Source organism: Schistocerca piceifrons, chromosome 1, assembly GCF_021461385.2.
Source record: "Schistocerca piceifrons isolate TAMUIC-IGC-003096 chromosome 1, iqSchPice1.1, whole genome shotgun sequence".
Taxonomy (NCBI): Eukaryota; Metazoa; Arthropoda; class Insecta; order Orthoptera; family Acrididae; genus Schistocerca; species Schistocerca piceifrons.
In genome coordinates, this window is record NC_060138.1 from 454116101 (window position 1) to 454131652 (window position 15552).

The 15552-nt window shown below is 39.5% G+C and overlaps 2 protein-coding genes across 6 annotated transcripts in view; one reads left to right on the forward strand and one right to left on the reverse strand.

Moving 5' to 3' along the window:
* Nucleotides 1-4542, forward strand: part of LOC124792313 (inositol-trisphosphate 3-kinase homolog) — a 501596-nt gene extending 497054 nt beyond the window's left edge. For all 5 annotated transcript variants that reach the window (XM_047257930.1, XM_047257931.1, XM_047257933.1 and 2 more), the window contains 4 exons: nucleotides 1975-2109; nucleotides 2202-2375; nucleotides 3573-3746; nucleotides 3972-4542. In XM_047257930.1, coding sequence (XP_047113886.1) covers nucleotides 1975-2109; nucleotides 2202-2375; nucleotides 3573-3746; nucleotides 3972-4055 — 567 coding nt within the window. In that variant the 3' untranslated portion in view covers nucleotides 4056-4542. The remainder of the gene's footprint in view (nucleotides 1-1974; nucleotides 2110-2201; nucleotides 2376-3572; nucleotides 3747-3971) is intronic.
* Nucleotides 4543-4884: 342 nt separating this feature from the next.
* LOC124792297 (alpha-aminoadipic semialdehyde dehydrogenase-like) overlaps nucleotides 4885-15552 on the reverse strand; it is a 72454-nt gene continuing 61786 nt past the window's right edge. Inside the window, exons 7-8 of the mRNA XM_047257929.1 lie at nucleotides 6011-6220; nucleotides 4885-5282 (exon numbers count right to left, since the gene is read on the reverse strand). Coding sequence (XP_047113885.1) covers nucleotides 5070-5282; nucleotides 6011-6220 — 423 coding nt within the window. The 3' untranslated portion in view covers nucleotides 4885-5069. The remainder of the gene's footprint in view (nucleotides 5283-6010; nucleotides 6221-15552) is intronic.

A 15552-nucleotide genomic window follows, 5' to 3' on the forward strand; every position in this document is an offset into this window, starting at 1 on the left:
TGCAGCCAGCAAATATAAATGCCAAATAAAGGTTGTGGTAACAGATTTTTATATGTAGCATAGTCTAATGTAATAATGCCTTTCCTTACAACAGTGGAAGTTGCAACTAACTTTAGGAAACCTGTATTAGATAATGGACAAGTCTCCAACAAGTATTTTCATGCATGCATTGTTACATAAATTATGTAAGATGCAAGTGTGGTCCAGTTTGTAACTTTTGTTGGGGGGTGGGGGTGGGGGTGGGGGGTGTAAAATGAGAGGCTAAGGCTTGACTAAACTGGTTCAAAAGGATGTAGGGTATGGTAGCTATTCGGGGGTGGAGAGACTCGTGCTTCATCAAACCAGTCTTTACACTAAAGGCACCACCACCAACTTTGTATCGAAGGAAATGTAGGTTACAGTTTAACATCCTCAAACATTCTACATTCATTGAGGATGGAACTCTCACTAGTTGGAGAAGCGTGGAAGAAGAAAGTAGCTGTGGCCTGTTTTAGGAACCACCCTGATATTTGTCTGGCTAGCCTTTTGTTTGTGTAAAGGAAGGGTAAAAGAGAGAGATCAAACCTACTGATTCCACGTACGTGCTTTGCCAAAGGACTTTACCTAAACAGTGTACATAGACAGCATATTGAAATCCAGTAAGCATAAAACATGCACCATCACAATAATTGTTACTCTCATGACATCACAGTCTTGGATATTGCCATGTCAAACCAGACTGTCATTTTTCAAATTAACATGTACCTCAAGCTACACTACACATCTTCACTATAAATAAAGTTTCGTGTTAGCATTTGTTGGCTTCACAAGCTCACAACCAAGCTATCACCTTTCAGCCTAAACTAGACCTTTGGCTATACCAGAGGTAAGTCGGTCACCATTCTCTAGATTACAAAAAAATAAAAAATAAATAAATAAATAAATAAATAAATTTCATTGTTCTCCTGTGTGTCTGTTTACATACATATGACATCACACGTCACACTTTCACTACATCCCAGGTCAAAGACAACACACAATAATGGTAGTTTGTCATCCTTTCAAATATCATAACATAGGATGTTTGATTTGCTTTCGTAGCCACTAACCATCCCCAGCTTGCTGATGGACTGTCAGTAACTGCGCCCACTTTGTATTATTTGGTACTTAAGTTTGAAGATTCAAAAGTACAGCGCCAACAACAAAGACTGATAAGGTTAGTCACGCAGCACATAAGTTCAATGGAGACTTATCATTGTGGATGAAAGGGTACCATGGATTTTAGGTGCTGGGTAAGATTTGAATACCTGTAACTTCCTGGTGGATTACAGCTGCATGCTGGACCAGGACTCGAACCCAGAACCTTGGCTTTGGTGGACAATGCTTTTATCAACAGGAGCCTCACAAGATTCTGGATTCCAGTCCCAGTTGGGCATATGGTTTTAATTTACTAGGATGTTTCGAAACAGTGCACACTTTGCTTCAGAGTGAATTATTCATTTGAAAACATTTGTTCCAAAAGCTGTCAGATTTACCTCTTTCTGTAACCTTATGTCTGCTGCTACTTTGTATAAGTAGACTTTTCTCAATCAGATTTATAATTATTATAACAGACTCTCTATCAGATGTTGACATATCCGTACCAAGAACAAAGTACCCAAACAGTTTCTTATGAAAACACACTAAATATGGCTGTTTCAGTCCATTTCTGTCTTTTTAAGTTGTTGCTTGGCCTTCAAGGAGCCTAAACTGGTCTCTCAGTGCTAGCTGTAGTAATGGTTAAGCCATGGATAAGATGTGGAACAAGCAAATATCACTGTATGAATGTCGTGACCTTAATCTGACTTATTACTGTGTAAGAAGCAGGAAATGTCAAATAAATGTGATTGTGCAATGGCCTCAATTGTACTGGATGTCAAATTCTTATGTTGTGTTTGTGTTTAGTTGCAGAACTCTTATTTGTGACATTTCTGAGAACCTTTTCTTTTCACATAGATGGTGCAAGTTGATCCAAGTGCTCCGACACCAGAAGAACATGAAGCTAAGGCTGTTACGAAACTGCGTTACATGCAGTTTCGAGAACAACAGAGTTCTACTTGCAGTCATGGATTTCGCATAGAAGCAATGAAAGTGAGTGTTTAGATTTGTTTTTCTTTGCACTTTTCCTTTTCACTTGATAGGGAACATGTTGAAATTAAATGAATATTGTTTGTTTCTTTCAGTTTCGTGGATCACCACCAGTCACTGACCTTAAGAAAGTAAAATCTCGATCAGAGCTACTCGCAACAGTGGCTCTTTTCTTAGGTGGTCGTGAAGATGTAAGGCAGAGGTTGGTTGCGAGACTACGAGAAATAAGAACGAAATTCGAGCAGTCAGAGTACTTCAAAAGACATGAGGTAAAAATATCGTTGTAACAGCAATACCATTTAATTCTGTCAAGGCTAATTTGTAGTTGCTTGTTGCTATGTCCACGTGTGTTTAGCATCATTGTCTTTTTTTTCCTCCTCTTCACATGTATGTAATATTTGATGTAAAACATACATAGATAGACACCATTGTGACCAGAAATGATCCCATATTCTTAACAAACTGTCAGCAACAATGTTTTATAATTAGTTAGTTTGATCTGTGACTATTGACACTCCACTATGGCTGTGACATAAACTTACTGTGAAGTGTTTCAATGCACAGCACCATTTTATACACTGTGTGAAGCAGTAGATTGTGTTATTTCACTTGCAATTAAGAAAATGGCAAGCTGTTGAAATATACACATCATAATATTAACTAGGAACCATTCTGCCATTAAAACATGTTGCACAAGAAATCTTTCTTTTATGTTTACTGCTTGAATAGTTGTTTATTTTTTAAGCCAGGATTTCCATCACAAGTTTTAAATGCTGGCCAGTCAGATGACTTGTAAGAAATGGCAGTTACTCCATGACATCTTCTGTGCCAACATAATTAGGTTGTACACAGCTCTTAATGGTTAATGATAGCCATAATGAAAAGTTATTTTCCTACCCTGTTAAGGAGACAGGTAGCTGGAGTGAGACTGTGACATCTGATCTACTTGTATCATTATATCTGTTTTTTTTATGTAAAGATGGATATGTGCCTGTGAACTGTATGACTGACAGTTTTTCTTAAGATGACATACAGCATAGTTAAAGAAAACTACCAACTCTGGTTAGCTTCATAATGGCTGTTTACATCATTATTTCGAACACTATCAGAACAAACAACTGCTTACCCTCAAAACGTTTTAATTTCAAAGACTTTTATTTATTTAATAAGTTTTATTATTGTAGTTCTGTCTCATTGATTGAAAGGCACCAGTTTTCACATCTGTTAAAAATTAAATATTTTGGTCTGTAACAGGCCCTTCATCCTGTCTGAATGTATTTTGTTGTGTGCAAATTGTGCAAAATGTTATGAGTCAGTATATGTTTAATGTTTGAAGCTGACACTATGGACACATCTTCAGTTAAGAATTATGCATGTTTCCACATAGTTTAAACAGATGTCTCAAGTAGATAGAATATGCAAATGGCGTTTTTCCCAATCTTTGTAATGTGTCTAATTTCTTATAGGTTGTTGGTAGCAGCATATTCATGATTTATGATGATACAAAAGTTGGAGCATGGATAATTGACTTTGCCAAGACTCACCCTGTGCCCCAAGGAGTGGAAGTCACTCATAGGAAACCATGGATTCAAGGGAACCATGAAGAAGGTTTCCTGTTTGGTCTTGATTCACTCATTCGTGTATGTATATTTGACATAATACTGGAAACTGTTAATTTTAAATTATGAGATTTGAATGGGAGCTGTGTGAACAATTAAATTGTATGCTGTTTTACTGTGTAATACAAATTCATTCTTTACTGAGAAGAAATTGTGAAACATAATTTTGAAACAATACATTTGTATCATTGACAACATATTTTCAGACGATTATGTTTTGATTCATTATTTGTCATCTTTCTGCAGGTAATGGAAGAAGTAGATCTGAAACAGCCTCCAGATTTTAAAAATCCCATCATCCCAACTACCTCAGTTCAATTGAAATCCTGAATGGATGGACAGTAATTTAAGTGCCAGTGTAAAGACTGAATAACGGGGACCAGATGCCAGTGAAGCAGTAGTGATGTGTTGCTACAGTTTCCTGCAGTGTTTTTTGTGAGAATGTGTGAATTAGAAGGAAGGACAGACTTTGGAAGTCTCTGATAAACTGTTTACTCAGTGCAGAGACATCTTTAATAATATGTAGGAAATGTATGGACATTAAAACTGTAAACAAAGTAAGGTATATTAAATTTCTATTAAAATTTGCAAACAGCTGTATCTCCAAAAATTACAGGTGATTGTAAATTTGTACATTTTTGTATTTATTGTTTTTATATTGTTTTCAGTATTTATTATAATGATTGTTATTTCCTGTCCTTAAATGTATCAAACATTTTCTAGTCGTCAGAAACTAAAACTATAAGTAAAATTTATATATAAAAATCATATGTCAGGTAATAACTTTTACGTAATAATACAATTTTCATTTAAACAATTGCTTATTGTTTATTTCTTGAATAAGTTCCACAGGAACTTGTTCCAGTTTAACATAGCTGCCTGTTGTCAGTCCATTGTAGTGCACATAAAGTAAAATGTCTTCCGCTGTCAGTTTCAAAGTGCAGTATGGGCAAAATAAAACTAGCCCAGAAAATTATTCATGCACCTTAATAAAGAAAACTTAACTTACATCATCTGCTCCAGTTAAGACGACTTAAGCTGAGTTCCCTGTTTGAAGGCACAGGAAATGTTTTCCACACCTGTTTTATTTGTCCATGCTATACCTATATAAAAAGTAATTATCAATTGAAACATTTCGTCAATGAAACCGAAGTTCACATACCAGTGAAAAGCCGTTTTTATTACTTCAGGGTGCGATTCACAGCACGAAATTTTCATATAGTTACTACTGCAGGTCATTTACCCACATTTATGTTTGATTAAAGATTTTATTCAATATTGGCAGAGATCAGAAGAGCTATTATAGAGCATTATATTTCATATTTTGTACATAATCAGATCTCATCACTCAAACTTAATACCCTGAGCAAGAGGCAGTTGCTTGCTGTGATTAATAGTCACAGTAGCACGTCTCATGTATTGTTTCCAGGAATCAGAACCAGATTCACGGCCACCACCAGTGTGCTTCTCCCCACCAAATGCTCCTCCAATTTCAGCTCCACTTGTTGGTATATTCACATTCACGATCCCACAGTCAGAGCCTTTTGGACCAAGCCACTGGAAAAAAAAAATACTTTGGCCTAGGTACTTGTTACGTAATGGAAATAATTCTTGTCTGTTTAAGAAGAATTAAAGATGATATTAAAATATCTCACCAACCTGAAATAGGCCAAATCTTCTGCATTAAGCACAGGTGATAAAGGTAACGTAGGAGACTAGGAATTTGGAAAACTGGTGTGGTTGTTACTATGTAAGTGAGAGAACTTTGCTGCTTCTGTGATAATGACTGTAGGACTACTGTATATTAGGCTGATATGTCAAGTAGTATTTCCTTTGTATGCATTTTCAGCAAGTGTGGAATGTAAGTTGTTGGTAGTGACAGAGAATTTAGGGCAAGCCTTAAAACGGGATTGCTCAGCTGGGCAAGAGTTATGGTGTTATCGGGAATGATGGACCATTATAGGATCTAGCAAATGTATGGTTGAATTTAGGTGAAGAGAGAAAGGTCATTTGGAAGATTTTGGCATTTCAGGCAGACTGATTCTTGTTAAATGGAATGCCTAAGTGAATCTGTTGATTGGTAGATGACAGTTGTGAGTGATATTATAATAAAATGAGGCAGATATCCATGCATGAAATTCAAAACTACGCCCATTTCAGAAGGTAAGAACAAATCTTCAAGTCAGCTTATTGGCTCAGATTTGGCAAAGCAGAATGGAGAAATGTTGTTATAAAAATCTTAAAACAAGTCACATGCCATATTTGACCAGAATTGGTATACTTACCTTTGAGAAAACAGTTTCCATGCTTGATGTGAAAATGCTGGATGATAAACCTTGCTTAACTTCATTATTCCATCTTATTGCCTCATCAACATTTGCAGTTTTCAGTACATAGACAATTGGTGCAAATGTTTCCTTGTGCACTACACTGGCATCATGTGGCAATCCCGTTATGATCGTTGGTTCGACATAAAATCCTGGCCCATCCAAAACCTGTAATCCAGTCACTGTGTTGTAATTTTTTGAAAGCCTGCCTAATTATCAGATGAAATGCCAATCATCTAAAAATATATTGCCTAATTGTAGCTGCATGTGGAACCATAGTTAGTTAGTTAATTAGTTACATGTTCCATAGATCATTTGAATGATTGTTTCAGCAAAATTATGTGGAATGAGTCAGTTTATGGGTATGTGCATGTGATTAGTGTTAACATTAATCCAAATATTTTTTCAGACATACCCATGCAACTAAACTTCAGAACTATGGATTTTTTATGGCTAGAACAAAAATTAGTCCATGGAATAGAAGATGTTGTCTAGGAGATGGGTTTTTATGTTAGATTTAAAACTTACTTTGCTACCGTCAGACAATTTGTTAGTGATCAAATGATAAAAAACTTTTATTGCTCTTTAATGAGCTCCTTTCTGAGCTACTGACAACTTCAATAACGGGTAATAAAGGTCTTTTTCTCCTCTAGTGTTGTATCTATGAACATCACTGTTCTCAAATTGTGATGGATTGTGTATAACAAATTTTGTTAGCAAATGTACTTATTGTGATAATGCAGTTAAAATGCTTTACTCCTTCAAGAGATACTTACGTGACAACTCCAGGTGACAACCACATATTATTTTTACTGCTTGCTTTTGTGCAATCTATACTTTCTTTCTAAGTGATGGATTACCCGAGAAAATTATTCCACAGGGCATTATTGAGTGGAAATATGCAAAATATCTAAGGAGGCTTATTTGTTCGTTTCCAGAATAAGCAGTTAAACAAAGAGAAGAAAGCAGCTATACATATTTTTTTTAGTAGCTCATAATATGCTGCTTCCAGATCAAGCTTTTTTCCCTGCCATTGTGGGAGGGGTGGTTGGTGCTTATTATGCTTTGTCTTACAATTGCAATTTTGTTTTGTTTCACACAGGTTATTGTCAAATAATTGTCTAGTGCTAACTCTGAAGGAGTAAACTTTACGGTTTAATTCTATTTTTAATTCAGATCTGATTGAGTCTACTAGTTTCATTGCTACTCTGTTCTACATGTAATTTTGTAATATTTGTTCCAGTTTTATTTGTGTTAACTTATTTCAGTATATCTTATGATTAAGTTCTAAACATTAAGGTTATGCTAAGTCTGTGACTACGTCTTGGTTCACTTTGGCAGTCAGCATTGGCATTGACTGGTTAGGTCAGGATAGGCATCTCGCTGGCAGTAGTGTGCATAACATCTGTCATCATGTGTTTTGGTTATTCTCGTCTGCTCTGATGGGTGCAAGGTGGGGAGGTGGTGGTGATGATGATGATGATGATGATGATGATGATTGGTTTATGGGGCGCTCAACTGCATGGTCATCAGCGCCCGTACATAGCCCCAATTTTTTACACAGTCCAATCTAGCCACTGCCATTATGATGATGAAATGGTAAGGACAACACAACACCCAGTGCCCGGGCCGAGAAAATCCCCAACATGGCTGGGAATCAAACCTGGGACCCCCTGATCCACAGGCAGCAATGCTAGCCACTAGGCCACAAGCAGTGGACTAAGGTGGTGAAGGAGAGTGAAGTTTATTAATAGATTGTCCATTTTGTCATTTATGTCTTTGAAATTGACTTTTGTGATGTGTGCTATTTCCGGGAGGGGTATATGTATTCATATTTTGATTAGGTTGTGAGTTGTGGTCTTTGAGTGAGTAGAGTGACATGTCTGGTCTGTTTTTACTTATGCGCCATTCATATCTGCACAAGGTTTGGCAAGTCTAGTTTTCGTGGAAAAGACCTTCACTATAGTGTCCAAGGTATTCTTAGTATGCTGCATAGCAGCCACTTTTCTGTTGTGTAATATTTTCTAGTGCAGGTCTTGTCATGCCACCCAGTGGTGTTGTGTTACTGCATATTCTCTTACTGGTCTTATATAGGCCTTTAAGTGTCAATGGCCGTGGTTGTGCTGCACCCATGGAAGCATCCTTGTACTAGTCTGATTAGTTTTTGTCTTTTGCGGATTTTGTCTATGTTGTGCTTAACATCGGCACCACGTAAGGTGGCACCATGTAACTGCAGGTATGGTGGCACCTCTATTGGTAGAGAGTCCGACGCGTGCTCACAGTTTGATATTGCATAGCACCAGTGTGGTTTCACGCCGAAGAGAAGATGCTCACACAAGTTATCATCCACTACTGAACGTGCGAGCAAGAAAGCAGGAACTACGAGGAGTGATTCAATTTTTGGCGGCAGAGGGAGTTGGAGGCTGTGAAATGTATCAACAGATGAAGGCTGTGTATGGTGAGTACAGTCTGAGTCGTTAAAGTCTTGTGGAATGGCGCAAATGATTCCTTGAGGGTCACGAGTCACTGGAATATGATGCTTGTCCTGGACTGGCTCATTGTGTCATCACACTGGAATTGGTTGCGGAAGTGAATGCTTTAGTCCTGGACAACCGCAGGATAACCGTGGATGAGATCCATCAGTTACTGAGTATTGGTGTGGGCTCTGCCCACACCATAATGCAGCAACACTTGAACTTTAGAAAAATCTCTACGCCATGGGTTCCCCATGAACTGACCGCCGAACAGGACAATACAGTTGTTGGTATGACTTTGTTGCACAGAACTGAATACAGTGGTTTTTTCCAAAATAAGCAAGTTTGTTTTTAAAAACCATTTAATTGTTTGAAAACTTTATTAACAATCTTTTTTTGTTGCTTGCTCTCTAATGGGATTCATTATAACACTAATAATGTCTGCAAAAAGTGCAATTTCTGCTTGGTGGTTGTTAAGTGGAAGATCATTCACATATATGAGCAGTAGGAGTGGACTCAAAGTTGAACCTTTGTGGGACTCCCTTTGTGGCTTCTCACCAGTCACTAAAATTTTCTCTTTCCAGCATTATTTGAGCGGATTTCTATCATTGATAAACTGATGATTGGTAGAATGTTCCATGTGTTGTTCACAGGCTGTAGGTGACTGTTGACAAATAGTGTCATGTATCTGTGCCACTGTGTAGTGTAATGCAGCATTCAGTAGAAGTTACTTGGCCTGCCATAATAAAGTGTAAACAACATTTTGAAGTTCCATTGTATTTGTGGTGGTGGTGGTGGTGGTGGTGGTGGTGGTGGCAGTATGCATAGGGCACTCAACAGTGAAGTCATCAGCACTTGTACTCAGTGAACAGAATACAAGTGTGGTTATGACTTGTTAGAAGCATGCAAATATAAATTAGAAAATGTAATGTGCTACCATCCTGGGACACTCTTGCTAACACTGTCACACAAAACAGTAAAACACCTATGCCCCATTGTATGTCTCAGTGTGTGAGTAAAATACATAGACTATAACCATACATCATCTAAAATACTGGAGCAAGAAACTGAGCCTACACGAGCAATTGGAAAACAAAAGATGAAGCAACCACCCTAGAAAAACATTCTACCTAAGATACTGTTGAGAAGACCAGACATCACACACTATTAAAACATGAATTGCGTTCGGTTCATCACCACCTAAAATAGGGGGCAGATCGACTGGTAAGCGGGTTGCAGACCTCATGGCTTGGTATAAAACACAATCGGTTTATGTGGTGTACAGAAACCTGTAGACCACATGCACTGCATACAGATGAGTCTTCCTGCTGAAGGAAGAGTCCAGGTGTTGGAGGACAGTGTCCTATCCGAAGATATATTAAGAGTACGTGCTCCCACTGCAGTGGCTGGAAGGAGACATGCCACAATCATATCACTGGTTTCACAGCCCTCAGCTTGTTGTTCTCCAACCCTAACCATTTCTCTCCCCACAGACACATGATGTTGTTTCTCAATAGTGAGGCAACTGCATGGATAGGGGCAGCACATTCAGAAATTGTAACTTCAAAGCAGGCATTCTTAGCTGCTGCATCTGCTGTTTCATTACCCCAAATGCCCACGTGCCCTAGTACCCAGCAGAATGACACATCTTTTCCCTGTCTCTGTAAGTGGAAAAGGGCGTCGTGGATCAGCTGAAGATATTTTTGGGTGAATACGTGTCATTGATAGCCTAAAGAGCACTTAGGGAGTCAGTGCAGATGAGGAATTTGTTAGGAGAAAGGCACTGCATCTCCTCCAGAGCCCTCAAGTTAGTGGATGATTCAGCGTCAAACATTGTGACTGTATCAGGTAAGCAAATCTTGATAACACAGCACAGCCGATGGAATTATCCTGCTTAGACCCATCAGTGTTACAGTCACTCTGCTCTGCTGAAATACTGCACAACATCGATACAAAAACAGAGGCTGAAGTAAAAAACTTCATGTACACCGACAGATCCAAAATAATTTTGGAGCTCCTTATTAACCGAGGCAGCAAATGACTCCAACCTCGATGAAGCATGCAAGAATTGTCTGCACCAAGAGCCACTAAGTCTTGCCACATGTGAATCCTGAATGGCTTCATTGCTTGTGGCCTATGTCTAAATAGTCACTCCATTGAAGAGCCAGTAACAGTACGGAATGCTGGTGATTGTGGCATATCCTGCAACAGCTCTTGGTGGCCACCAAGAGTTGTTGCAGGATGATTTGATTCACGGATCCAGTTATATGGCTCCTTCTGTGTACAGCGATTTTACGACTATGACTGAAGCTGGCATCAATGTAATGCCGAAACTGGTAGCACATAGAAGTTCATAAAATAAAATAAACTTCTACAATACATATGGCTGTTGGTAAATTATTGCATCAAGAAGTTCATGCCAGCTGTTGTCCCACGATCCATAATGGATCAACGAAGAACAAATACATTTATGTGTATTGTAAGCTGCAGTTGACGAATGGCTGTTGCAAGAATGGAGGTGGAGCAGAAGATGGCAAAGTCATCCACAAACAATAAACAACTAGCAGGCGGTTTAACTGTGGAAGTAACACCATTGATGGCAATAGTGAACAGAGTTACACGTAAAAAAGAGCCTTGAGGGACCCAATTTTCTAGCTCGAATTGCTTGGAAAGGGCATCGCCCACCCAATATCGAAAAAGTTTTCTGGAAAGGAAGGACAATATGAAAATTGGTAATCATCCCTGGAAACCCTATTGGTGAAGCTGTCTCTGGATGTGATGCCTCCAAGTAATGTCAAAGGCCCTCTCAATCAAGATCGAAGAAGACACCTGTGAGATGCTGTGTGCTTATAAAGGATTGTTGGATTTCTGCCTCCAGCAGAGTGAGGTTTCAATGGTTGAACACCACCACCAAAACCCAGTCGAAAAACAACTAAATAGGTCCTCAGATTCTAGGACCCAAATCAGACACTGGTTCTCCATGGGTTCTAGGGTCTTTCCGATGAGCCAGTGAGGGCCGTGCTATGGTAACTACTAGGAAACATGTGATCCTTTTCTGGTTTCAGAAGGGCCACTAAAATCACATCCTTCCACAAGTCGAGAAAGTTCCTGGTAAACCAGATCACATTAAAAAGGGACAGAAGTATTTCCTTCGCATCCTGGTGAAAGTACTGTAACATGCTTTATGGGATCCAATCCTTATCCAGGGCAGTCTCCTTGACCTGAGACAGAGAAAACTCAGGCTCCCACACAGAAAAGGGGCAATAATAGTCCTCAGTGTTGGTAGAATTAAAATTCCAACCTCTCCACTAGTGCCCACTAATGGCGGAAAGCTGGATCTCGATTTGCAGTGGCAGTGATCGAACTGAAGTAATCTGCCATGGCATTCACAGTTTCCCAAGTTTGGATTGTAGACGTTCCTGCCTCAGTAGGTCATTGGGCACATTTGCTAGAGATCCTCTTTATGGCTTCCCAGACCTTTGAAGAAGTAATGGAGTCCAGAAACACTCTCCATGACCTCTTCTTGTTCTCTGTGATTGTCCATCATGCCTTTTCCCTTACGATTTAAAAGGCTGTGAGGTTCATAACAGGAGGCTGGCATTTGAACCCGGCACAAGGCCATGTGTCTCTCCTTGATGATGGAACGACGCTTATCATTCCACCATGGGACATATCACCTCTGAAATCAGTCTGAAGACTTACAGAAAGCAAGGTCTATGGCCGAGAATAGTCCCATGGCAGTGCTAAAGTGTGTGCTACCACCAGCATTAAGAAGGTATAACTATCCTGATACTATAAACTTTTGACAATGTAACCTCTGGGGTTCACTGATGGAGATCCCCATAGCACACTGTGTACATTAAAATCTCCTACAGGGAGGAAGGATGGAAGGAAAGCATTTGTTGGGCTGCAGATACACACTACAGATTGTAACAGGAAATGGAACATGGACCATGACAGCAATTGCCTGAATAGCTGTTCTGAGAGAGAGAAAAGTGGTTTGATAAGTGTCATTCACAAAGATAGCCACTCCACCTTTAGCCCTGTTCCACTGAAGTCATCTTTCTGATGAGAGCTGTATCCCCTGAGCACAGTGGTATCAACTGTGTTTAAAATGTGTTTCCTCTAGACACAGATAGGGAGGTCTCTTCCATGACAAAGGGTTTCAGCTCCTCCACATGTGTTCTGAACCCATTCATGGTCTGTTGAAGCACAGGAGCCATTTATCTGGGAGGTTTATATTTTCCCATTGCCCTTCTGCATGTAGGAGAACCCACTTCACTAGGAGGAGAACTGAGTGGACTCGAGAGTTCATTGAAGCAGAGATCTAAGTCCATTCAGAGTCATCACCCTCTGAATGTTTCTGGATCTGATGATCCACCTGTTTCCATTCTGCCTTCTTGACAGTAAAATTTACCTGAGTCTTCACCCTCACATTCAATGACACCAAGGTAGGCTGTGTGAACCCAATGTGCAGCACTTGCCCTGCCAAAGTGGCACCAACAGCAGAAGCAGAAGCAGTGCTCTCTGTTGGAGTTTGCATGGATTTCTGGGTATCAAGATCCATCAACATGTATGTCTACATCTACATGGATACTCTGCAAATCACACAAGCACCTTCACAATAATACTCTATTATTCCAATCTCAAACAGCATGCAGAAAAAAAAAAACCTATATCTTTCCGTGCAAGCTCTGATCACCATTATTTTATTGTGATGATAATTTCTCCCTATGTAGGTTGGCATCAACAAAATATTTTATCTTTCAGAGGAGAAAGCTGATAGTTGAAATTTTATGAGAAGATTCCCCTGCAACAAGAAACACCTTTGTTTTAGTGATGTCCACCCCAAATCCTGTATCAAGTCAGTGACACACTCTCCCCTACTTCTTGATAATACAAAACATGCTGCTCTTTTGTCTACTTTTTTAATGTACTTCATTAATACTATCTGGTAAGGATTCCACACTGTGCAGCAGTACTTTGAAAGGGGGTGGACAAGCATAGTGTAGGCAGTCTCTTCAGTAGAACTGTTGCATCTTCTAAGTGTTTTGTCAATAAATCACAGTCTTTGGTTTGCCTTCCCCACAACATTTTTTATGCGTTATTTTCAATTTAAGTTGTTCATAATAGTAATTCCTAAGTATTTAGAAATTCTTCCAATCCATATGTAGCATACAGCAAACCGGTGCTTAACAGTATTGGTTAAAAACAGTCTTGGTTGCAATTTTAGTTTTTTATTTTTCAATGATGCGTTATACCTTATTTAGACATTTCAGGTTATCTTTCCAAAATAGGTTATCTTTTCAAAATGGACGCGAGAGACACCAAGATTTGCATAACGCGTTCGCGTTCACAGGAGCGAGTAACAGAATAAAATGCGGGCTCAGGTAGTAAACTAAGTATTTAGTCCATAGGTGATGTCTGGGTGGAAATACTTGTGTTCGCAAGTTTATTTGTGAGTACAGCAAATGAAGTGGAAAAGTATCTGGGCTGAAAGGATTTGTACATCATCTCGCTTCAGTGTAAGGCACATGCTTAGTCATCTTTCACTCCTGGATTTTCTTTTCTTTCTTAAACACCATACACACTCAGCTCCAAACTGGATGTGGACCTGAACAATTGACACCAAAGTCGGGGCAGGTACACATAGTTCCATCAGCGTGAGCGGTCATACGACATGTACCATACAAAGCTCATCCATTCCACCCTAGAGAGGTGTGCCCGAATTTCTAACACATGAAGCACTTTCTAGGGTTGGAGAATTATGGTCTGACTTTCAATCTTAAAAAATCCAGTTTTAATATAATCTGGGTAAACCAGCAAACCAAATGTTGTTTTAAATTAGTCTGATTTTTCCAGTTTTCCACCCACATGATAGTCGGGTCATTCTTCTTCCAGCTCGGAAGTGTCCATATGCATGATGTCACTCCATGTGACCACTCCTTGACTAGTTAGGGGTATGGGGCAGTTCAACTACAATAGGATACTCACCCAAAAATTTGGGCTTCAATAGGTTGTTAACTTGCTGTGATGTTGCTGTTTCAACCAGCTGTTTAATATATTTGGGGATTCCAGTCAAAACATTAAGGCCTTTTTGGATATAGAAGAGCAGTACCTTCTCAAATGTACTATCTTCTCCCCTTATCACAAGAAGCACATTTTGACACATTGGACACATGCCTGAACTTTAGATGAAGATTGGTCAGGAGGGCTATTCTCCTGTGCTCCCTTTGAAGGGTGGGTGTTAATACTACCCAACAGACCACCTCAACTGTCAGAAGCAAGTGTGTGAGAAGTCATGGATGTCGTAGTGATAGCAGGAGCAGCTAGGGAAACAAACAGTCCTGGGAGACAGATCCCTGCTTGTCTGAGTAAGCCGCATACAACTGAGATGTGGCAAGTTCCCCATAGGTTGCCCACTATTGACTGTTCTACCTCAACAGCTATTCATCTCATTGGTGCACACCACACCTTAAGATTGAGGATTTTTTTTGGGGATGTTTGTACCATCCTCATAGCCCCCATGACACACAACGTTCCACCGCTGCACCACATGGTGGATGTTGAAGCTTACCCAGAGATTATGGTGACAGAGGACTAGTGGCACTTACCATTTCCTAGCTCAGGAACCTGGGGTCACCACCAAGTCCATACCCAGCAAACAGGCAAATGCTAAGCCTTGGGGGGGGGGGGGGGGGGGGTGTTGTTGTTTGTTGTATTTCTATTGTAGGGTGCTAGAGCAAAGAGCACCAAGTCAGGCAAATTAAATTAAAAAAGTAGCACATTGAAATGAAATGTCATGTATTAGTCCTAATAAAGCTCTGTAATTGCATTTCCATTAGGCCTACACAACAGGTGTTTTGGCTTCAGAATTACTATTTTGTTTTTGTATATTATAGTAAAGTGACTTGTTTGTTGCCTGGATAAATCTAACACTGTAGGTTCACAGTCCAATTCTTGATCAATTCCAGGACTTTTTCTTTCACTTATCAGTTCTTCTTTCAAATCAGGCAACAACTCATA